Consider the following 24157-nt stretch of genomic DNA (forward strand, 5'->3'; position numbering starts at 1 on the left):
TGAGATCCCAGAGCCAGAAGCTGCCACTGCAAGAACTGACTCAACCACCTTGGGTTTGAGCTGTCACTCCAAAGAGAGCTGACTCAACCACCCTGAAGCATTGAAAAAGGGCCATCATCGCCATGGTCGTGGTCATCCTTCGTCGTCAATAGAACAACAATGCCCTACTACCCACACTACCGAAGATCAAAGACGGAACTACTAACCTCGCTGGATCCATGGTGGTGACTATGTCCCTCTTGCTTCCTATAAAGACTCCTTGCTTCTTCTTTTCTATCTTTTCTATCGCCCTCCTTCCCTTCCCCAGTACCCTAATTCATAATAGTGTCCGTCCTCCCCTTCCTCATTTCCCTAATTAAGATTTGTTATAAACTGGTCGGACCAACATTTGAACCGTTGCTTCTTAATCTCATGCCGGGTATATAGATAATAAAAGAACCTCCTCTCCCTCCTATAAATTGGAGTGAGACAATAGTACAGTGGCTAACTTAGCCTTGATCTGTGCTGGAATTTGCTGGTATAACCCCTGCGCTGGAGCACATTGGCTGCTGCTGCCCAGCTGTAGCTTCAGCTCGAAATGACCCTCCGGAGAGGGGGTGACATCACCAGCAATCACCAACAGATAAACAGCAATCCAGCAGAAAAAAATGCATATGTATAAAAAAACCAACTGGGTTTAAGACTAAAGAGGAAGAAATCCATAGCATGACTATCCTCTTGTGGGAGGTCTCAAGATGCTGATAACTAAATCCTAAACTCCCCAGTTTCTTGAGAAGATTGAAACTGTCACCTGTACGATACAGAGGAACACTGGAAGAGTGAAAATAATGAGAAAGAAAACAGGTAGATAATAGCAAATTCTTTGGTATAACAATTTGGATGTTTTTTTGTATCCATTATATAATATGGATTTCTACACTGTCAAATATTAACTGAATGAACCAGAAATTCTTGTATGTACACTATGTTTCCTTTCACTTAAAAAAATATTTTGAATGTACCACTGTTGCTATGGCAATGTCTTCTAGGGACATTTACATCAGTACTAGAACTCAGAAGTACATAGGACATAAATGATACTGTTAGGAAACGATGAAAATTGAGCTAGTTGCAAGGTATCAAAATCTGTGCATCTCTTATCAAATCTCATATTGGTGGATTACATTCTTCTACTATGTTTTGCTTTTCTTAGAGCATACAAGATCAAATATTCAGTATTTGCCATCAAAGACTATTTCTAGGAAGGATGAAGCAGTTGTCAGAAAGCTTGGAGAGATCTGATTTAATGACATTCACAACAGGTGACTGTGCATTTATTGCACAACCAGCATAAGCACAGAGGAAAATATTCATTGTAATCATGAGAGTCCTTATCCCCACTTCCAATTTCAATCAGTGCACTGTCTCATTTGCTTTCTTATGGAAACTCATGTCCTGTATCTCCAGAAAAAAAAAAAAGAAAAAAAAACAAAGTGATATCCAAAGCACATTCATGATGAAAGCTCTTACACAGAAAAGGTAGAAAACAGACCTTTTCAAAATATACTATTACGTAACAGTGAACTCTTATGAGTTCACTATAGCCTCAAAGTACACATTAAAATCTGCCTATAATCTAATGCTTTATCACTCATCATGAATCTTTTTGTCTTCCAATGGGCATACATTATAAACAAACTGTATGCATGAATCTAGGATTAAGAGTTCTTCCTAAGGAAAACTTACCTTGTTTTGGGCAGTTTTCGTGACACCTACAATTCTCTTTATATTTCTAGTTCTTTAATGTAAACTCCATTATATCCCAAAGTAGCTGTACTTTCATAGGAACAGGTTTTCCTGAATTCTCTACTTAAAACTGACTGGTTGAAAGCTGCCACAGAAAAATTATTTTTTCCATTTTGATCCTTGCAGCATACTAATAAAAGTTTGTATAAGTTCAACTTTTAAAAGTATCATACTAAAAATGCTCCTGTTGATATGAACATGATGTAGACATACACTATGCAAACTCCTGACAGCAGTTAGCAAAAAAACAAACAAACAAACAAAAAAACCCCTATGATTGAGAAGGAAATAAAGCACATTACAGTTTTGTAATGTAGAATTATTGTAGAATATGTTGGCAAGAATCAAGAAAACAAGAAAAGTCATAGACATTTTCGGGAACTGCAACTAATATCATTTTCACAGATTCTAAATTTCTGTGTATCAACTTACATTCCTTGTGTCCCATCTGCCAATTCTTAGCTATTGCTAAAATAAGTGTGAAATGTTCCTAAATTGAATGTAGTTGGTGTTACTCTCAACCTCAAATGCTTTACTTACTTAAAACTTAATTTTGCCTCCTCATTCTTCACCACTCTACTCATCCCTTTAGTCTTCCATTTCTCCATAATTGGTCTCTTTTATTTTAGATTTTGAGCTTCCTATGAACACACATTTGGTTTCTTATACGACTCCTGCTGACTTTGTTGGATTTCTGAGACTGCTAAGCAAATGGTGAATTTTTAATGCCATGGCTAAACTTAGAATCATAGAATCATAGAATTGCTCAGGTTGGAAAAGAACTTAAAGATCAAGTACAACTGCAACTTAACCATACTACCCTAACTCTAACAACCCACCACTAAATCATGTCCCTGAGCACCACATCCGAACAGATTTTAAACACATTCAGAGATAGTGACTCAACCATCTCCTTGGGGAGCCTATTCCAGTGCTTAACAACTCCTTCTTTTTTTCCTGAGAAGTTTTTCCTGATATCCAACATAAACCTCCCCTGGCACAATGAAAGGCCATTTCCTCTTGTCTTGACACCTGTCAGCAATGAGAAGAGACCAACCCTGTTCTCACTGCGATCACTTTTCAGTATTTGAAGAGAGCGATAGGGTCTTCCCTCAGCCTCCTCTTCCCCAGACTTAACAGCCCCAGTTCCTTCACTCTCTCCTCATAGGGCATATTATCTGAGCCCTTCACAAGCTTTGTTGCCCTTCTTTGGACCTGCTCCAACACCTCAATGTCTCTTCTATATTGAGGTGCCCAAAACTGAACACAGTACTCAAGGTGAGGCCTCACCAATGTCAAGTATGGGGGCAGGATTACTTCCCTGCTCACCAAACCATTCCTGATACAATCCTTTCTTGGCCACCTGGGCACACTGCTGGCTCATATTCAGCCAACTGCCCATCAGTACACCAAGGTCCCTTTCTATCAGGCAGCTTTCAGCCATTACTCCCCAAGTCTGTAGGGTTGCCTGGGATTGCTGTGACCAAAATGCAGGACCCAGCACTTGGCCCTATCGAAACTCACGCAGTTTACTCTGGCCAGGTAGACAGCCTTACCTTCATCAACTAAGAGGATCTTCCTACTACCTCTTGTGCGTACTATTGATTTGTGTCTCTAAAAGCAGCACCTGAAAAGCAGCGTGTTCCAGTTCCTGACATCACAGGAAATTAGTTGTTAAGATAGCATATTCTGAGACAGTTTTATTGATTTCCATATGATCCTGTTAGCTGCTTGTCACAGCAAGTAGGTTCATGAAGACTGTTCCTGATGCAAAAGCTATTTTCTTAAACCTGTTAAATAGTCGTGCAAATCCCAGGCTATTTATCATAAAGATCTAATAGCATCTTTCTTGAAGAGCGAAGTGTTCTCTTGCTAAAATTGTACTCTCATTTCTATCTGAATCACAAGAAAAGTATGGTTGTGATATGATCTTCTAGAGACAAATACTACCAGCTTTATCTGTTCTTGCTTACCTAGGAAAAGATTAAATAATGTTTTTCACAGACTACTTGTTTTCTGAATACTTTTTATCCCAATAAAATATAGTTTTTCTTTCCATCAATTAATCAAACATCTCACACATTGCTTTCACTTTTTTATCATATTATTAAGGAAGCAAAAGCAGATTAGCAATAGTGCAGAACGCTGAGTTGAATTTTTATTTATTAATGCTAAAATACTAAACAAAATTCAATCATGAATTTGTTTTTTATTTTTTTGTTTTTGTTTTTTCATTTTTAGCTACTTAATGTCTTAAGTACAATAAATCTTACCAGTGAATCCTGGAGGACAAACGCAACTGTAGTCTGCAATCAGGTCCAAACAAGTTGAATTATTTTTGCAGAAGCCATAAGTGCACTCATCAAAGTTGATTTCACAGTGAAGACCTTCAAATCCTTTGTTGGAAAAACAAAACAAAACAAAATAAAAGCTAGACATTATTCAGCTATGTGTGCCTTCTTTTCTAAAGCACATCTTTTGGTATATTTTTTTCCTAAAGAATAGATCATTTTCAATTTACTCCTATAATATCATTATCTGTCTTTTTGAAAGATCTCCCTAAAAACCTATCCTGTGTTATCATTAACAAAAAATACATCTGACCATTAGACATGCTTTAAAAAGAATCAGTAATTGAAAGAACAAGCTTAGTATTCAGTATTTTCATTAATCTAGTTGAACTTTCTGTTCAGCAGAGACTAAATAACTGGTGTATCTTTTGTGATTTTGAGGACAGTACAGATGATCTTAAGATGTGCTGGTATTTGGACACCTGTTCCATTTATCGACTCTGAAATAATTGCTTCTCTGATTTTTCTCTTTTCTTTTTTTTTGCTCATGTAATAGCGACTTTTAGCAACTAGCCAGTCCAAAAGGTTTTTTTGATACTTGAAATTGAGAGAGAACATCCAATATCTGACATTTTATGGTTTTGTAAATGTATTCTAATTCATGGTCATGCTTCAAAATGACTATCATTAGTGCTGTCACAGGCCATGGCTGTGGGAAGACCATGACTAATGCTAAGCTATCAACATCCTCAGTGCAAGGCATATTCTCATAATTTCTCAAACTGACCATGGAACCAATTTCCACTGATCCTTAAGTCATAAAACTTTAGAATTATCCTGAGTTCATTAATAATGTATTCAGAAGCAGTTCTCATTTACAATCAGAGTTTAATCAGATCCATGTCTCATAGGTAACAAGTAAGCCACAAAGTTATTAATTTAGATGCCAAGATTTATTTTTCTGTAAGCTGATCAGGCAATCTAAACAGAAGAATGATCTTTTCCAAAGTAAATTTTAAACTACCTTCCAATATCTGTTTTGGCTTCTAATTTAAACTAATAATGGAGGCTGTACTTAAAAGAATTATTTGCATCGATTTTGTCTTTTGTGAAGAATTTCTATAGTTATCACCACCACTAGAATGCTTGTATTAATTTATAAATAAAAAAATCCAAAACTCTGTATGCCATGGAATCAATTAACTATCAAAAGTATAAAATATTAATGTTTGATATTAAACTCATATATAAGGCATTTTAAAACGCAATTTGTAAGCCACAGATTTTTTGCTCTTCTTAAACTACAATTACAATTATAAAATACATTAAAATATTCATCAATAACTCATTTTTGAAAGTATCTCAGAAAGACACTGTAATTTTAAATGTTTTAAAGTTTTTCAGTTTTTCCTGGAACTACTTTTTTCTTGAAACTTCTTGTTTGTTCAGATATTTTATATTTTACCGGGCAATATGCACTCTTACAAAACCAGACCAAAACTACTGAAAATCATTCTTTTTGTCTGTGCAATTTTAGCATTTTTGCACTGCAGAACTGATACAAAACCATTATTTTCGCCATTATGACTTACTTCCCGGGCTCAGTCAGAAAATTGCAAATTAGTGTATCAGTACAATATATTTTCTTTGTAAGCTACTTGATTCAATTTTCTGTGATTTCCAAATGCAATGTATTTATGTTTTCTTCACTTGTTCACTTATTATTATTATGAGGTTTTATGTGATAAAAGCAACACATTTATCTGCCTCCATTTATTGTGAGCGTACTGTTTTATTGGTCACCTTGAAGGACTAAGATGCAAATTAAACCAGAAAAGAATACCTAACTTTCATAGACAGGAAATTTTAACAATGATTTTCAAGACTGTCAAGATGTCCTGCAGACTGCAGGCAATTTTGAGAATTGTCAAAGAAAAAAAAAAATTATTTTGAACAATTTACCTTCAGGGCAAATACAGTTGTATCCATTGACATCACTGTGACAGACAGCACTATTCAAGCAGGGACTTGAATCACATTCATTCATTTCTATTTCACAGTACTGTCCTGAAAAACCTGCCAAGGAAGCAAGGTGATCTTTAATTTTCTTCCTCTTTATGTGTGCTTTTAACATGAAACTATTATTTCCAATCCTTTACTGTTAATTAAAACCAAGACATGTTTAAATCTGTATTTCACTGAAAGATGAACCTGGAAGTCAGAACTTCTGTATTTTATTAACAAAGAATTAAATTTCACACATTTCTTATCCAACAACACAAATACATGCCTTTATTCCTGAAATAAAGCAATAAATAAAACAGGGGGTACTTCCAGAAAGTAACAAGAAATTCATAGCCTTATGCAAATAACATACACATTTTCGCACATTTTGCTTATAATAGAGTCACTTCAATTTTTTTAATGCTTTTTGTGAATCTTGACATGTTACTATAAGAGGCAGTACATCAATTATCTTTCTTTTGTTGTCTTATTCTTTCAGCTGTGGAGATGTAAAATATATACAAGTACTTTGAGGCATAACAAACACATGTCACGCAAGTCAGATTTTCAGCATGCATGAATTGTATAACTTAATTACGGTAGGTGAGGATGCGGCCTATATACCTTAATAAAAGATGGAAAAGTAAGCGTAATTAAAAGCAAACTGCAACACAGTTTTCAATTTCTGACATGATACACTGCCCGCCACTGGGTGCAGGTGAACACATGCTGGCAGTGGGGTTGCAATCTCCTGTGTAAGGTGAGGCTAGGGCTACCATGTGCTACACACAGATGGTTACATTTGGCTCCAGCAGCCCCAGTGCAGGGCATGGGTAGGCCCCACTGCCAAGATGGAGGCACCTTTAGGAAGCATATTTGAAGAAGAGCAGAAAACACCAGACAGGTAGGGGGAGTATCTGAATGGAGAAAACATATATATATATATATAAAATTAAGCTCATGGAAAATGAAAGATGTATAACAAAGACTGGCACATCATAAAACATGCATATTTACCCAAAGAAAAATAAATCCCAATCTGTGCATTTTTTTAAATAATCTTTAAAACTAGAAAATACAAGTTACTGCATTAAAAATGTAGCATATGTTAGGAAAGACAAATGTTTTTACACCTTTCCTTCCTACTTCCACATCATTTTTAAAAGTCTCTAAATCCTTATCTCATTCAGGAAACAAATTCAAAAGCCTTCTGAGCCTTGATAACGTGTCAATCTATAAAGCCTTTGTGAATACCAGAAAAAATAATTTGTATGGAGTTAATGGTTGTGTCAGCAAAGCAATAACAAATGCCAGTAAATAATGGAGTGTCCTGGTGCAATAAGTGTCTATCAACACACATCTTTCCTCTTTCTTGCAGAATTTATTTATGAATTCTCTTATGTGGTTGGGGGTTAGGTAAGGTACAGTACACAACCTCAACAGAATACAGGAGAAACCTGGCATTAGATATGCTTTCAAAAAAATCTTATTTTTATTATTGTTTTAAACTGAAATTTGTCAAAAGACCTCCTGCACAACCATCACTGTTTAAATTATTCTGGATTATTTGGCATCATATCTTTCTAATGATTATCTTACTATCAAACAAAATGCAGACGATCTGTAATAGTTAATATGTTGATAGCACGTGGTCCAAAGTGTGGATTACTATGAGGCAATCTGTAATTTCTTTTCTCCTTTAACAGATGGTATGGTTTACAAACCTTGCTAACCATTTTACTGTAATATTTTGAAATATCATTAGTCATCATTTTTGGGAGGACACATTACTTACTAAATATACTAAAAATAAAAATATAATCCAAAGAATGGTTATCTCATTAAGAACATATTTTTTCACAAGCCTTTTTTTTTTTTTAAAGAAGTTAAAAGTGAACCACTGTTCTCACTTGCATATGTAATGAAAGAAAACCAGGATATTATAAATGTAGTTTTGTGTGAGGACTGCTCTGAAAGTAATGCCTACTGTTTTGTTATGGTGGCCAATGATGTCAGAGGCAGATGGATGTTTGTGGTATGGCAGCAGAGGTTGAACCTTCCCTCCAATATTCCATTACATTTTGTTGCCGTGTAACAGGCATCTGACTAAATGATGTCTGAAATGGAAATTCCTATGAAGCAAAGGTGTGGAATTTAATTCTTCTATGTGGAAAAAATGGTACCCACTGATGTTCATTGATGCTTGCTGAACATTTATGGAGACCAAACAGTGGATGTGAACACAGTGATGCGTGCACAGGTGGTTCATTTCAGCAGTGGCAACAATGACAGCAGGTCACCTCTACTGGTGCAGATTAGGCTTTGTGGAGATGGGATCATGTCAGCCAAGGCCCCAAGGAATTGGACTTGGTAAGGGGCACAAAGAAGAATATGAAAGTCTTCTATAGGTACAGCAACTGGAAAAGGAAAGTCCAGGAGTACATAACCTTGCTAGCTGGCAACATGGGTAGGCTAGTAATGACTGACAAGGAGATGGCTGAGGTATTTAACAAAATTTTTGCCTTAGTCTTCACTAGTGACTGCTATACACAGAGACTTCAAGCATGTGATTCAGAAATGGTGGAGCACTGCCTCTCCTGCTGTAAGCAAAGATCAGGTTCACAACCACCTAAGGAACCTGATCATCCATGTGTCCCAACGTATCCCAGAGTCCTGAGGGAATTGGCTGATATAGTCATCAAGTCACTCTCAATGATATTTGAAAAGTCATGGCCAGGTGAAGTATTTGGTGACTAGAAAAGATGTAACATAATACCCACTTTTAAGAAGAAATGATGACCAATGACCCACAGAAACACTGCTAGACTCACTTCATTGCCAGGAAATATCAGATCAGATCATGAAAGCTATGCTAAGGCCCATGAAGAGATATGGGATAATTAGCATGGCTTCACCAAGTGCAGGTTCTGCCTGAACAACCTTGTTGCTTCCTTTGAGGGCATAAATGCATCAGAGAACAAGGGAAGAGTCACTGATATCATCTGTCTGGACTTCAGCAAGGCCTTTGACATGGTCTTCCACAGTATCCTTCTCTCTAAATTAGAAACAGATTTGACAGACAGACTGTTCAATGATGAAGAACTGGTTGCAAGATCATTCCCAGGTAGTGCTAGTCAATAGCTCAATGTCTGGATGAAAACCAGTGACAAGTAGTGTCCATCAAGGGTCAGTACTATGACCAATGCTCCTTAATATATATTCATCAATGACATGAAAAGTGAGATCGAGTGCACCCTCAGCAAGTTTGTGGATGATACCAAGCTGTGTGGTTGACGTAGAAAAAAACCTGTCAACCTCATCATCATTTTTCAAGGCAAAAAATATATTGCAAGATATAATAAAATAAAGACTGCCAGACTTGAAGGGTTATCAGCACAGTTGCTTGTAACATAAGTGTTACAATGTTACCATGAAATATTCAAAGTTCCAATGTAAAAGCTGCTGATCACGTTTTTAATGATCTCCTTCCTAATGCCTCTGTTGGTAAGAATGCCTTTGAACTGTTTTTTTCCAGATAACGCCTCCATTTCCCCTGTAAAAGAGAACAATTAGGTTACCTCCTAGCCCTCTGTTTTACAAACTAGACAACTCAGTTGTCCTTAGCCTATCCTTTTAGGACATACCTTCCTGCCCTTTGTCAATTTTGTTGCCTTCCTCTGGATGCTTTCAAGTACCTAACATTTTTATACTGTGGAGCCCAGAATTGTACACAGTATTCAAGGACAATTAAAAAAACCCCACAAAACTACAATGCTAAATATAGAGGAAGAACTACCTCTTTCGAGTTGTGCTGTTTTTAAAGTACTCCAAAACACGGTTTACCCTCTTGACTGCCTGTGCACACTGGCTCTTGCTGAACCTCCTGTCCCCATATTCATATCTCTTTTTCATCCTTTTTTTTAAAATCCATTTACGTATATATTGATTTTATATATGTATATGCATATGATGACTTATGTTCTCACTCAGACTTCAGTCTGTTGATACAAACAAACTAATAAACATTCCATATTTCCTCATAGGTTTTATTCATTAGATCTCTGTTGAGTCAACCTCCTGTCTTCTGTTCCTATACTCCGGTATAATACAGTTTTCTAACTCATGCTCTAATGTGCAATATGACCCTTAATTTTCACATTTCTCAGAAAAGAATATTTGTCACTTTTTGGGCAACTGTGTGATGTTTGAGAATCATAACTAACTTACATCACCTATAGCTCCCAAATTTTCTGTCTAATTTTCTAATGAATGAATTAATTTAAAAACATTCTTTATTTGAAACACAATCATTTACCCATGCATTATGAGGGAAGGGTCAAAATTAATTACTATAAAACTTTTATTAATAAATTTTAATGCACTATACACACATGAATTGTCACATTTAATTATTCTTTAATTCATAAATCATTTCTATTCTAATTATTTCTATGTCTATTTCTAAAACACTGTAAATTGGGAGCTTTGAAAAATAACTCTGATTTTTATGTAATTTATTAGCTTTTTCAGAGGACTCAAAGTTTATTAATTTAAACATGTGGAAGAGTAAGTTTGGAGGCACATGTAGTACCAGTGGCACCATGTTAAAATTTTATATAAATTTAGCTACAATATCAAATTGCCGTGTTAAAAAATGTCAAACTCTTAGACTAGGGCCTTCATTAAAGTAGCAATGAGAATACATCTCTCTTAAGCAGCAAATTTAGCTCCAAGGTTTTGTTATTTGTATCTCACTGATTTGCAGATACGCAATCAGACATTGAGGAAGATTTCTAAGACTTCCACCAAATTCAAATGATAGAAAAAATGTTCAAGATGTGAGACTGTTGAAGACAGACAGGAGCCCTTTATTCACTCCTTTTAAAGATATACAGCTTAATCAGAAACTTTTAACAATCTTTCCTCATGGGACTGATAGAAAAAGCTTGATTTCTTGAGTCTTTATAGTGTGTTTTATTGTATTCACTAGTAGGTAAAGCATTATTTCTCTAGCAAGCCCATGGTTACTGTATTTTGCATTTCCTCCTTCATCTTCTATTAAATTTGTCCTAACTCTTAGTCACTTTATATACGGTAGACTCGATATGCTGAAAAATGAAACCTTTGCCACTTCAACACTCTTTAAACTCAAATTTTGAGTTATTAGCTCACAATTGTTATTGCCACAACTTCTTGCTGCCACAACTTCTTACTTTCCAGGGGGGAAATAATAATTTCTTCATGTCACAGAGAAAAAGCAGGGAGATGAGAAACAAAGCTGTGATGAAAGGGGATATTCTATAGGTTGTTGAGAAATAAAGAAAATTCTTCAGTATGTTAGCTTTTGTTGTTAGCCACTAAAAACATGAAGTTACTGCCACTTTTATTTCTTATAAAGAAGAATCTTCATGATTTGGCCTCTCTGAACTATTCTAGATAGAAAAAATGAGAGACTGCTACTGTTTTGATAATTTCTCATCATTCACAGTGGCAGCAACCATCTTTTCGCCTGGTTCATCAAAGACATATCCCCAGTTAAAAGAAAAAGAAATAGATATATGTACTTAGTAGAAGTACTCAATAACAGAAGAAAGATGGATTGAAGATCTTACAACATTTTTCTACTTTATAGCATTACTTCTCAGGGGGGGGGGAAAAGTACAATAAAAAAAGGTGAGTATTTTTCAGACTAACAAGAGACCCACACAAATCACAGGGGATAACATATCTCACTTTCTGAAAGCCCTGGTTTTGAAAGCAGTCCTGTTGAACTGTGATTGACAATTTTCCTCCCTGCAAAGGCATTCTGTACCATCACTTCCCTATAGCTCATGAGAAGCCTCAGAGCTCATTTTACCCCCAAAGGTAAGGCAGCTGAGATCTGTTAGATTTCTTCAAATAAAGATTAGAAAGAAGATAGTCTTCTCCTTGTAGAAGACAGAAAATATCAAAGACAAAGGAATAATTTAAAATACCTCCAGAAAAAAAATATTTTTTTAGAAATGCAGAGTGAAGATTACTATTTGAATAGCCATTCCAGTATAAGCAGACAATTGCTTAGAATGAAGTTGGATACTGGATAAGTAGTGGCAAATTTTATAGCAAATTGCATTCAGTATCAAAATAATTTATTTTTATATATTAAATTTTAATTTAATTGAAATTAATGTATATTTAATGTATAGAATTCAGAGAAGTACAAGATGAGTACTAGATGCAGTTAAAAGAATTTCCTAAAGGAAGAATGTGTCCATATATTAAATTTCTAATGTTTTAAGTTATTACCAGAATGACCTGATAGAGCTTACTTTCAGAAAGTAAGAATGTTTTTACGTCCAGAAAGCCAAACTCTGTTCAAGGCTGAATCAGAAGTGTGAGAAGCAGGGTGGGGGAGAGTGGTGACACCCCACCTGCATACTGCATTCAACTATGGGCCTCCAGCACAAGACACAGACCTGTTATAATAGGTACAGAGAAGGGCCATGAAGATGGTCAAAAGGCTAGAGGACCTCTTCTACAAAGAGGGGCTGAGAAAGCTAGGGTTATTGAGCCAAGAAAATAGAACCTTGTAAGAATAGTAACTTAAGAATAATAAGAGCATGTAATAAAGGATATTAGTAGCTAATTTTCTGATATCAGCAAATATCTAACACTAAAACATTGTTTGAAATGCAAAAAAAAAAATGTATTAAGTCAGAAAATTTCTCAGTAGTAGCACAACATACTAAGTACTCATTGAAAAGATCCCTCCAAATCTTATATTGCTTTAATTTCCACCTGCCCTCACATCTCCACTGGCCACTGCCTCACAAAATTTTATTTAGCTCTATAGTACTGGAATCTGTTGCTGTCTGTTCCTGTACAAATCATGTAATTCTGTCTGATTTTTGAGGGTCTCTCGAATGTGCTAAAAATGTATCCTGGCTACTTGACAAAGGTGTCAGAACATATCATTACATTGAAAACATGCTAATTGGAGGCCCAACTGGTTCATGAGACTCAGGAGTGAATAATAGCATACGTAGAAAGGATAGGACTGAAAATCCCCCAGGAAAAGATACAACTCCCTTCTTCAGAACTCAGATTCCTAGGAATTCAGTGAAAGAGAAGGACAGTCTGTATTCCACTGGAGACCTTACCAGGTAGGCATGCTAACAACAAAGAAGGAAGTGCAACATGCTTTGGGCCTGTTAGTCTTTTGGAGATAGAAGAAGAGTGATCTCACTCAAAACCCACTGCATGGGATGAGACACATACAAAGCACTGGTCACCTGTAAACACACCTGACCATGTCCTGTGCCTGACAAATATAATTTGCCTTCTCTTCTTATTTCTAGCTCTTGGATGAGAGGTCTCATGGATGAGAAACTCTCTACTGTTTGTGTGGTGGGATGGTCTGATGCCCTCAATAACAGTGGGACCTTGAATCAGAGAGGCTATGTGTCTAAGGCCCATGGATGGGTGTGCATGTGTATGGTTTGGTGCACATATTAGAGTGTGAGCCCCAGCAAACACCAACCTGGAGCATGGGTAAGCTGAGTGTGTGAAGTCTGGTACTAGAGGCACTTATGGTGTGTGTGGATGTGCACATCCGAGCACATGCACACATATAGGTTTGAGTACCACTAGCTGTCATGTGGCATAGCCTTCAGTTCTTATGCCCAGCTACCAGGAACAGGGCAGCTACTGGGTAGGCTGAATGTCTGAGTCCAGCTGCTGGGAAATCAGGGCACAGCTAACTCGCTTGTTGCTAACGTATATACACCAAATGCACAAGATGAATTGGCAGCCTCATAAATAGCAAAGAAAAGTGCAAGATTTAATCTACAGTGATTGTAATGAATGGTCTAACATGCAAACCAATCTATATATTTTACTTTATTCTGATGACAACAAGCACTGAAAAAACTTGAAAAAATACTAAGAACACTGAAATAAGCTTTTAAAATGTAAAATGTAACTACTTGGAAACTAAAATGTTTTTACTGTACTATGACAATTAGAGTAGAAGAAAACACAGATGAAAGGCTCTTTTGCATGGGAATGTATTAATAAATACATGACACTTTTGTTTCACCTGTACTTTTTATCTCTTTAGCCTTTAGGGAATAATGAGTAATTAGCTGCCAAACCACCTTAATGTACCTATTAAAGGTAATTTTTTAGAAATTTTAATTAATTACAATTGTTTTCAGTTTCATTGGCCTTCCTAAAGCTAGCTGAGGACTAGATACCTAGGCGGAAACTAATTCAAATTGAAAACCTGACTAGCTGTAATTTGAATCAAACAACTTTTATTTTTGTGATACAACAGGTGTTAAACAAGCACAGACAGAATTAGCTTCTTGAAACATGTAAATATACTTTCCATTATATTCTACTCTAACTTAGTATTCCATGCTTTCAAAATTTTCCTTCAAAAAAAACAAAACCAAAAACAAACAAACAAACAAAAAACCCCCAGTATTTTGTGGAGAGCTTTTTAACAAGTATATTACAAAGGTCATTTTTTAAATAACAAATACTTAACATTCATAGCATAGTTTTTTGCTAGTAGCATGAAAATGCTTTAAGAACTGCTACTGCCCTTTAAGGAGCAGAAAAACAAAATAAAACCAACCACTCTTTTTCACCTTAGCATTGGCAACTGACTTATTCTGAAATCTGAGGAAGTCATAGTGACTTGAGAGCTTTCAACCCTTAACTTGCCTGGGTAGGAAGGTGCAAGAGTTCCCTGTGACAAGCCAAGGCAGAGGCAGCCTTTCTCAGGAAGGACTTAAATGTCCAGCGTCAGTTCCTGACATACTGAAGCTATTTGTTACAGAAGGACTAGCAGGCAAGAGGAAATTTCACACGGGCAAAGAGGGAGCTGCAGATACAGAAACATGTTTTTAAAGGTGCTGATGCATAATTCATTACATAGTTCCTATTGTTGCAGCTGTTCAGAGCTGCCAGTGGTATACTGTAAACCAAAAGAGCAGAAGAGAAGAAATTAAATATATAAGTATAGTCTCTTTTTAATAGGACTGTTTTGAATATACATGAATTATCCAGTTTGCAAGATTAGTAAAGAAAATAGACCAATAATTTTTTATTTTTCTTCTCATGTCCTTATGATATTAAGATAAAATTAAGTAAGACAAGAATATAAAAGAAATAGAAAACCAAGATATATCAGAATGCATGAAGCTGTATGAGTTTGATAAGATTTTACCTTGGATATCTTATAAGGTTCACTAGTTCACTTTTCACATGAAAAGACAGTTATGTGAATGTTAAAACAGGACATAAAATTCTCATTAACGTGATAGTACATGAAATCCTGTTTGAGGGGAAATTATTTGTCTTTAATTCGCTTACAGTAACAAAATTGTAAAATTAAATATCTAGTTAAAGTCTATATGTATAAGAAAAGGAATGATAATTCAAAGATGACAATATGTATAATATATGTGTAATATATGAATAATAGATTTACACTACTCTATATCCCCTATTTTACATTTTATTAATATCAACATATAATTCAAATTTTGGAAGACTAAGGAATGTTGATGATTTCCATAAGATTACCACAAGACTATAATATGAAGAAATATGAAAACAGAAAGTTATTCTGTAGAAAATACAACTAACATTAATAATCCGAATTAAAACTTGAGGACAGTCTTCTATCCCACCTCCCATGCTTCCCTGGAAGTCACTGGAAGGGAGCAAGAGCATCTTTGTGATATGAACGCTTTCCTGTACAACACTGTCAGTAAAGTCTTTCAAGTGTAAATTGAACCTATGATTTCACAGCCACAAAATTCACATTATCACAGAATTGCCAAGATTGGAAGAGAACACTGGGTCCACCTGGTCTAACTCCTGCCCAAGAAGGGATAGCCAGAGCAGGATGCCCAGGAGCCAGGTCTACATCCAGGTGGCTTTTGTTTATCTTTGGGAGGAAGATTCCACAGCCTCTCTGGAGCATAGAATTGCTACCTGGTGTTTAAATGTAATCTCCTGCCTACACAAACTACATTTACATTTGTGTTCAGATTACCTGACTTTAGATAAGCAAACAATTTTCACTCTTGCAGTGATCATAACTTTACTGCTGTTTTCAAATTGAGGCCTTTTAATGTTCAAGCATCAACATACCAATTGAAATGGCTGTATTGTACTAATGAAGATAAAGTTAACAAAAATAGAACTTAATTTATGCAAGTATTTCTATAACAACTTTTTGTTGGTTCACATGCGGAAGAGGAAGACAGGCTTCCTTTTCCTCCTCCTATTTGCTACTATAACAATTATTTTCTCTCTATGCAAGTACTCTTGACATTTGTCTTCATCCTCTTATGCAATGTAATGACTTTGGCAGCCCAAACATCATGCTGTAAGAACCTGGAGACAATTTGTTCCTTCATCCATCCAAATTCTCTCTTCATCAGCCAATAATAAGTACTATCATAGAAACATGATATGATTCTATGATAATATCTCAAAGAAAATATAGTGACAATAAACACTGCAACCCAGAGCTTGATCAGAAAACAGTGGTTTTGTATTGGCATAAGAAGTAGCATATTATGCTTGGTATAAAGATTTTGACATAGCCTTCATTTAGTGCTGCTAAGCAACAACTGCTACACAACTCTTCTCTATACTTAAGACTCAAGGGCAAAATACATCTGAAACACAAATTAAAATATTAAAGGAGCTTAAATTATTGCAAGGAAGGAATTGGTAACTGACAGTTTCTAAGACTATACATTTAGTAAATATGCTATGTTTTTTCTAAGGATATAGTTTGCTGCTTTTTTTTTTTTTTTTTCTTTTTTTTCTTTTTTCTTTTTTGCCAAAGTACTCTTTCAAAGTAATTTGTCTTGGCTATTGGGCATTAGGGATCTGTTTCTTTAGCCATGATTTTTTGAGCTAATGAAAAATTAGAATAAAGTATAAAAAAAAATAAATGGAAAAGAACATAATTCAATGGGAAACAATACAAGGAGTCATTTTATAGAACTGTGAAGACATGCAGTGAGCTCATACTCATATTTCATATGTCAACAATTGAGCTTTATTTTGTTTTTGAAAGACAAGTGTTAAGGACTAAATAATGAAAATATTTTCAGTGTGTCATAAATAATCCAAGAATCTGTTGGAAAAAAAAATAATTTAAAAATGCAGTTATTCCAATAGAAAGTGTGGAATGAAAACACATTTCTAATACTTTATACATGAGAGTTACCACTTAAGAAGTAGATCTAAATAATTCTTTCTAATTCTTAGCAGAAAGGACATGTCTATAGATGAAGTAATCCACATTATGATTATGTCAAGGAAGTGACACATGCCCATGACCCTCTTCTTGACCAGCTCCAAGGTGCAAGCCCCTCTTATGCTGCAGACCCCAGAGCTAAATATAGTACTTTTAGAAGGGTCTCATGAGAGCAGAGAAGGGGGACAATGACATCCCTCAAGCTGCTTGTCATATTTCCTTTCATTCAGGCTAGGATATCATTGGTTTTCCAGACTTCAAGTACACAGTGCTGAACTACCATAACCTAGAGAGCATCCATAACCTGGATAACTTTTTTTCTGTAAACTATCCAACTTTCCTATGGGATTTCACATCATATTTTTATTTTTTAAGCACCACAGTCTGAGGCAAGGATAACAAAATATCAGAAAATTTCAGAACAAGGAGAGAACAGACACATTACAATTGTCTACTAGAAGGGTTACACTTATTTGTACTAGAGATAAAGCTTTCTTGACAGCCAGTTCAAGGCTGCTGAACAAATTTCAGTAGGAATTAAGAACACATAGCAGAGTACATCTATTCAATTATTTAAAGAAAACCTGCATGATTCGTCCTTGTGGAGAAAGATAAAGAAGGGCTTGCATGGGAGAGATTCTTAGTACACAAACCATAATGTGTGGGCCCAAACAGAAAACCACTGCCTCAGATAGGGTGATCAGATGAAAACTGCAAAACAGGTTGGGGCTTCCTGAATATCCTTGTGCTAGAGCAGGAGCTTCAGGATTTACTTGAAACCCATTCTAGATTTCAAAGGTCCCGTGAACTCTTATTTTTTTAAAGAGTGGCTTTTTCCATTCCTGTTGGGAACAGCATTTTTTATTTTCTACTCATTTATTTATTTATTACATGAATATCTTGAAAACATACAATTACTGCAGACAAAATTATAAAGCCAAAACAAAACTAAGGACAGGTGAACAGCTCCTGGCTATCTTGCACTGACTAAAGGTTATAAGGGCACCCAATAGAGCTCTGTTCCAAGCTAACTGTTAAACATACCAACACAGTGACAACTCTTTCATTTATATATCTATGCCTAAGGAACCACTTTCTGAATATGTTGACCTGCAGCTTCAATAAAAGGAATAACAAGACTTACAGCTGAATAAAAGAGAATAACTTATAAAGTGTGCACAGTCATAAGAAAATATAACACACCTGCATAATCACAATCTTCCCTGGTGTAAATATACTAAAGATAATGTATTTACAAGGATTTAAGTTGTTTTAATTTGTTTACTTTGGACTTTAGCTTACTTTTCTCATTGCAGCTGCTGTTTTGTTGTTGCTCTCGTTGGATTTTTTTTTTTGTTACTTTTTTCCCAGTAATTTCTTTACATTTATTTTTTCTAACACAATTCAAAATAAAATCAAATCAATATTCTTGATTAATTGAGTGTTAATGAAATAAAAAGGAGAAGTGGTATTGGAAATAATTGCACATCTGGACTATAGTAACCAGATGGGAATTTTCCCATCCAAGGGACTAAAATTATCATGTGTATAACCACGATATTTTTGCTGCCCAGCAAGGATACAATTTTTTTCCTCTGGACTCATGGAGCACTGTGAACTTGTTTTAAATAATTCAGGAGTTGTGGAATTATTAATATTCTGCTAAGATTCATAAGTCTTCTTAGATTAGCTATTTGTATAAGCAAAGTATTCAGTACACAGTTTTACTCAGGGAAAAAGTCAAATGTAAATTCAGAAATACCTTGGACACTGAATTTAAACTGAAATGACCAATATTGGGTGTAGCATTTGAACTAGCACTTAAATGTTAACTTTTACCTCTTAGTAGTTAAACCTGTACAAATTCTGTCATAAAAAGATATGACTGAGGCTCTCTAATTTTATGTAATGTATAGTAACAGAGATGCTGCATATGACTCCCAGTGAAACTGGTCAAATCAACATTCTTGAAATATGATAATCACAAATAGAAGTTCTTAATATATATCATATTTGGGAAGAAATAAAGGAAAAAGAAGCCTAAACTGTAAATGCTAATAGCAGATAATAGGATGTGGGTATGGGTGAATATCTGAAACTGATTTTTAATACTCTCAAGTGAAAGCTTGTACCTTGCAGTCATCATGGTGTCTTACTGTTAATTTTTACTCTACTTAGACCAGCTAAAAGAGTAATGTCCTGAATCTGCCAGTTAACAGAGAAATATCAAACAGAAACACCTACTAGGAGGCTGATCAACCATTGCACTTTGGCACAGAGTGAGAAAACTGGAGCTGAGAGACCATAGAAAAAAAAATCTACTGCTTAAAAGGAGGAGAATCTGGAAAGAAGAGGTGTTGAAGAGAAGGGGGCTGTTAAAGTGGCAAAAATCTATGCTGGAGGAAAGATGTAAATGGAGTCTCTTTGGAGATCAGAGGTATGCATGGAAACAAATGCCATGGTATTCTTAAGACTAAAAGCTTTGAGTTGCAGCTCACAAGGAACCAGTGGGACAATCTGCATGGATTTCCAACCAAGTCAAGACATAGTGAATGAGATGATGAAGAGGAGCAAGTGGGTGTGGCAAAACCATGCGTGGTAAAGGCTTTAATCTGATTAGTTCTTAAATAAACTTCATTATCCAGACCCAATATGGGTTGTCATCTACACTGTGTCACCCTCACCAGTGGCTTAACTGGCAATAAAGATGTCTTTTTGAAGAGATTGAAAATGTGTGATTTCTCTTTATGGAGAATGTAACTTTAAAAGGAATAAATGTCACTAAGCAAGAAATATCCTAGATAATAAAATTGTAAGTCTGATTAAGCTGACTAGAGAACTATACTCCTCAAGATTTTGAGGGCTGTCCCATACAACAAGCTCATTTCCATAGTAGCCATCAGAAATGCAGTTTCTTATAATTGTAAAATTTTCATAAGATGTCATGTTTTCACTGCTGTGATCACTGCTCTTCATGAGTACTATACCGTATTAGAATGTGCTTCTCTTATTGTCCTTCTGAGCATGTGACAGGAATAAGAAGGAAATTTTTCTCTCACATGATTTTGGGAGTTGAGAGTCCTGCTTGTTCATGGTGATGCACCTACAGAGGCAGGGTGTGGTAATAGACTGCTAAATACTAATCAAGGTAATTTCCATTATATCCCAGTGTAGATGTAGTTCTGAATTTTTGAATCAATTTCTTATGCTCTGTGTTTTGTGCTTCTACCACTAGAAGAGATACTGACTTATACATTTTAATCTTTCTGTTTGCGAATTTCTTTAAATTCTCAAATAAATAGTGTAGCAAGAATTCAAAATCATAGAAACCCAAAAGTAATAACAAAAATATTCCTTATGTATCTTTTAATTAATTGTTATCACTCTTACTCTGAATACACTGTCAGGTGCAACAGTTATAAGTTTTCCAAGTAGCCAACGAACCACTATTATATTTCCATTTACATTCCAAATTTAGATCTATTTAAGCCAGAGTGCTGCTAAATTAATTCTGAGAAAAACTATATATATAGGTTATTTTAGTCTAAAGGTTACTCTAAAGCTGAATTCATAATTTTTCTCTTTGGGGTACTTAAGAAATCAAAGTGGATAACAGACTAAACTCAGTATGTTCTTGTGGTTTTGTAAAGAAATAAGGAGATAGTTGAAGGGCGTTCTTATAGAGCGGTTTTGAAGTGTTTGAGGGAAAAAAATATGTTTATTTATTTATTTATTTTTAATTCTTCTGATTGTTATATAGCAGTTGATACATAGTTCTGTGAATAACTGCATTGAAGACTTACAAGCCAAACGTACCATCTTGAATATTTTTCTATCTCAGAACTGAAAATAAAATCAAAACTAGGACAATACTCAAAAATAGGAGAGCATATATAGTAGTGATTCAAAATCTAGTGAATTTATAAGTGAAAGTGAAAGAAATATTTTAAGTACAGGAAATTTAAATCCTATAACATACAAGATTATCGTTCAGATTTGTATATTCCTGTAAACCAAAACAATTGAATTGTAATAAAATAGTAAAATGAATTACTATCTATCTTTGATGTAGTTATCATAGATTTATAAATTCAGAATAAATCAGCAGGGAAGGGATTTCAGACAGCTATCTAGTCCAGCTGCATGTTCAGAGCTGGGTCAGCTATGAGACCATATCACGCTTGGAACAGGCTGCCCAGGGAGGTCGTGGATGCTTCATCCAGGAAGGCAATCAAGGCCAGGCTGGATGTAGCTCTGGGCAGCCTGGTCTAGCTGTTAGCAACTGTAATGCTATAATGTGGTGGAAAGTACAGTAACAATAGTGGGATGGCAAAGTCTTCGGCTACAGCAAACCAGGACAAGCCTAAACACAGCAACCACAGATGCAGAAATGAAGGAAAAGAGCTACTTACCTACAGAGGGCCTCTGGTAGGTAGGGATCCCCAGCAAAGCACATTTGCCTTTACTGCCAACCCTTAAACGAGGTCTGAGAAGGGGTGGAGCCAGGATCCACCCCATCTGGTTACTCAGGTGCATTGTATTGAAAACATCCAAAGAGAGAGACTGTACAACCTCTGTGGCCAGCCCATTCTCAACATCCTCCTGCTGAAAGGCTTTATCTTATATCTAGCCAGAACCTGTCTTGCTGCCCTATGTTCCTCCTCAAGCCTTCTACCTTCACAAGCAGGATCAAGGAGACTATTGCTAGGGTCCCAATGCCCTGAGTGTTCTTTCCCAGTGTCTCTCTGACATTATTTTTGACTATGTAGAAAAGCAGCAGATGAGATGTCTTGGGAGCCAATCAGGCCTGAAAACTCTCTTCACTACATTCTGGATCCAAGTGCCTGGAAAGCAGAGCATCACCTTTGACATCAAATAAAATCAGGAAATAGGTGATCTGCAGGCCACTACCTGCTGCTGCTTAGTTCAAAGGAGTCACTGTTCTCTGCCTGCTGAGATCTGGATGGCAGTATACTATCCTAGGGCTCAGTCTGGTTCCTGGGCACTGTACTCTATCCTAGGTTGGAGATTACACCACATGGTGCCTCTTATTTTTCTCTACCTACGCTTCAGTCAAGGTTTCTCCTGGCCCACTCTTTATGTCTGCTCTGACAAATCCTTGGACACATTAGGTGTACCAGATATATTTTGTCTGCTAAATATTCAAAGAGATAACCTTCTCATTAGCATGCTTTTCTGGTGTGTTGAAACTGATTTTACTTTTTGGTTTTATTATTAAGATGAAAGATTTTATTAAATTAAAAGAACTTAAGTTAGAGTCAAGCACAGTGAGTTTAGTTTCTTTCCTTGGAAGAACATCATAATACATTTCTCTTCCATTAAGGATCTCAGTCAATATGTATGAAGCTATGGTGAGATACAGGCAGAAAAAGACATTTGTGAGAAATTAATACTCAGAAATATCAAAAATCAAGTTTATATCCTCTGAGGGAGTGACTGAGCTATACACTTAGCAAAAAAAAAAAAAAAACAGTAATGAGGAAAAAATGCATGTTTAGACTCAAAAGTTAGGACAAGGCAAAGTACAAATACAAAGAAACATAAATATTGCTATGAGAGTTATCTCACGGAGTTGACCAGATCAATCTATGTCCATGACAGGGGCGGCAGGCCTCTGCCCTCCCCCCCCACCCCAGTCCCACAAAAAATGGGAAGGAAGGAAGGGAGGAAAAGAGCAGCGGCAACAATCTATGGAGGAAAACTTATTTTACTATAATATTGGAATACAAGATAACACAATATGTACAATTTAATTGAAATTGAGATTAATAAATCAAACAAGATGAGAGAGAGAGTTCCCGGGACCGATTCAAACCTGAAAAGCTTGGAACGGCCAGGAAAGCACCCTCCAGCACCCACTGCCAGGCAGCAAGAGAGCGCCCCCCCCACCCGGAAAGGCCAGATCCCGTGACTGCTGTAATGTACAGGGATAGGTAGCTGGGATTGGGGCAGTGACACTTTAATGCCCCGTACACTACATGATGTTTTGATGTGGAATACTGAAATCCAAAAACAAAAAAACAAAAACATAGAACCATGACAGTTAGTATTAGGGTTAAAATGTTCATGGGATCATTTTGAGACAGATAAACAAAGAAAATGGTTAGTCTCTGTCATCACTAACTACTGAAAAATGATTTTCCCTCTCATTCATGAGTAACAGAGTAATCTGTATGAGGAATGAAGTAGTTATTTTTTGCAGCATTCAAGATGTACCATCACCATTTCCCAAAACAGAGAATTTTAACAGTGATGTGACAGTTTAATGGAAGACCATGGAGATCAACTACCTTCTATGCTGTTACGAGGTGAGATAACCATGACAAAATGATTTCTGCATGTGTCTATAGGGAGCCCATTATGAGTCTATCATGCTGGCATTACGGTGTGAAATTATGATGGGGGAAAAATCATTCAAATTTGTACTGCATGACAATGTTATTCCATCGTGAGTTAATGATATATAACCATGGAAATGCAAGCCTTTTTTTTAACCTGTATTCTGATTAAAAATCTGTCTAAACACAAAGTTTTGATTCACTTGTTGTGCAAGAAAACCTGATGTAGATGTAAATTATCAGAATTGCCTTCAGTTAATCACATATTCTTCACTAAGCAGAAAAATTCTGCCTTCCGGCTAAATGATGGTGATTCTTCACACTTTCACAATCATCAGAAATTTACTTTGTACAGATAAACTAAGCAAAGATAAACACATAACTAGATGTCAACTATCTGTGTTCCTACAATCCAAAGAAATATAGTAAAATTTCTTTCTCAGATGAAT

General features: G+C 35.8%; 1 protein-coding gene across 1 annotated transcript; it reads right to left on the reverse strand.

The window, feature by feature from the left end:
* Positions 1-1324: 1324 nt before the first annotated feature.
* On the reverse strand, positions 1325-21782 carry LOC128089463 (delta-like protein D). The gene is made up of 4 exons (XM_052700932.1): positions 21762-21782; positions 6039-6152; positions 4059-4181; positions 1325-1440 (listed from the first exon to the last, which is right to left on the reverse strand). The coding sequence occupies exons 2-4, from the start codon at positions 6121-6123 to the stop codon at positions 1418-1420; spliced, it is 231 nt and encodes a 76-aa protein (XP_052556892.1). The 5' UTR covers positions 6124-6152; positions 21762-21782; the 3' UTR covers positions 1325-1417.
* Positions 21783-24157: the final 2375 nt, after the last annotated feature.

The sequence above is a fragment of the Tympanuchus pallidicinctus genome, unplaced genomic scaffold (assembly GCF_026119805.1).
Source record: "Tympanuchus pallidicinctus isolate F22 unplaced genomic scaffold, pur_lepc_1.0 scaffold1, whole genome shotgun sequence".
Taxonomy (NCBI): Eukaryota; Metazoa; Chordata; class Aves; order Galliformes; family Phasianidae; genus Tympanuchus; species Tympanuchus pallidicinctus.

Excerpts from the sequence above, each read along its gene's own strand:
- LOC128089463 (XM_052700932.1), bottom strand. The coding sequence starts at position 6,123 with ATGAATGAATGTGATTCAAGTCCCTGCTTGAATAGTGCTGTCTGTCAC. Across the intron at positions 4,182-6,038 it reads CAACTGTATTTGCCCTGAAG|GATTTGAAGGTCTTCACTGT; the intron begins GTAAATTGTTCA and ends TTTCCAACAAAG. Across the intron at positions 1,441-4,058 it reads TTGTCCTCCAGGATTCACTG|ATACAGGACATGAGTTTCCA; the intron begins GTAAGATTTATT and ends TTTTTTCTGGAG.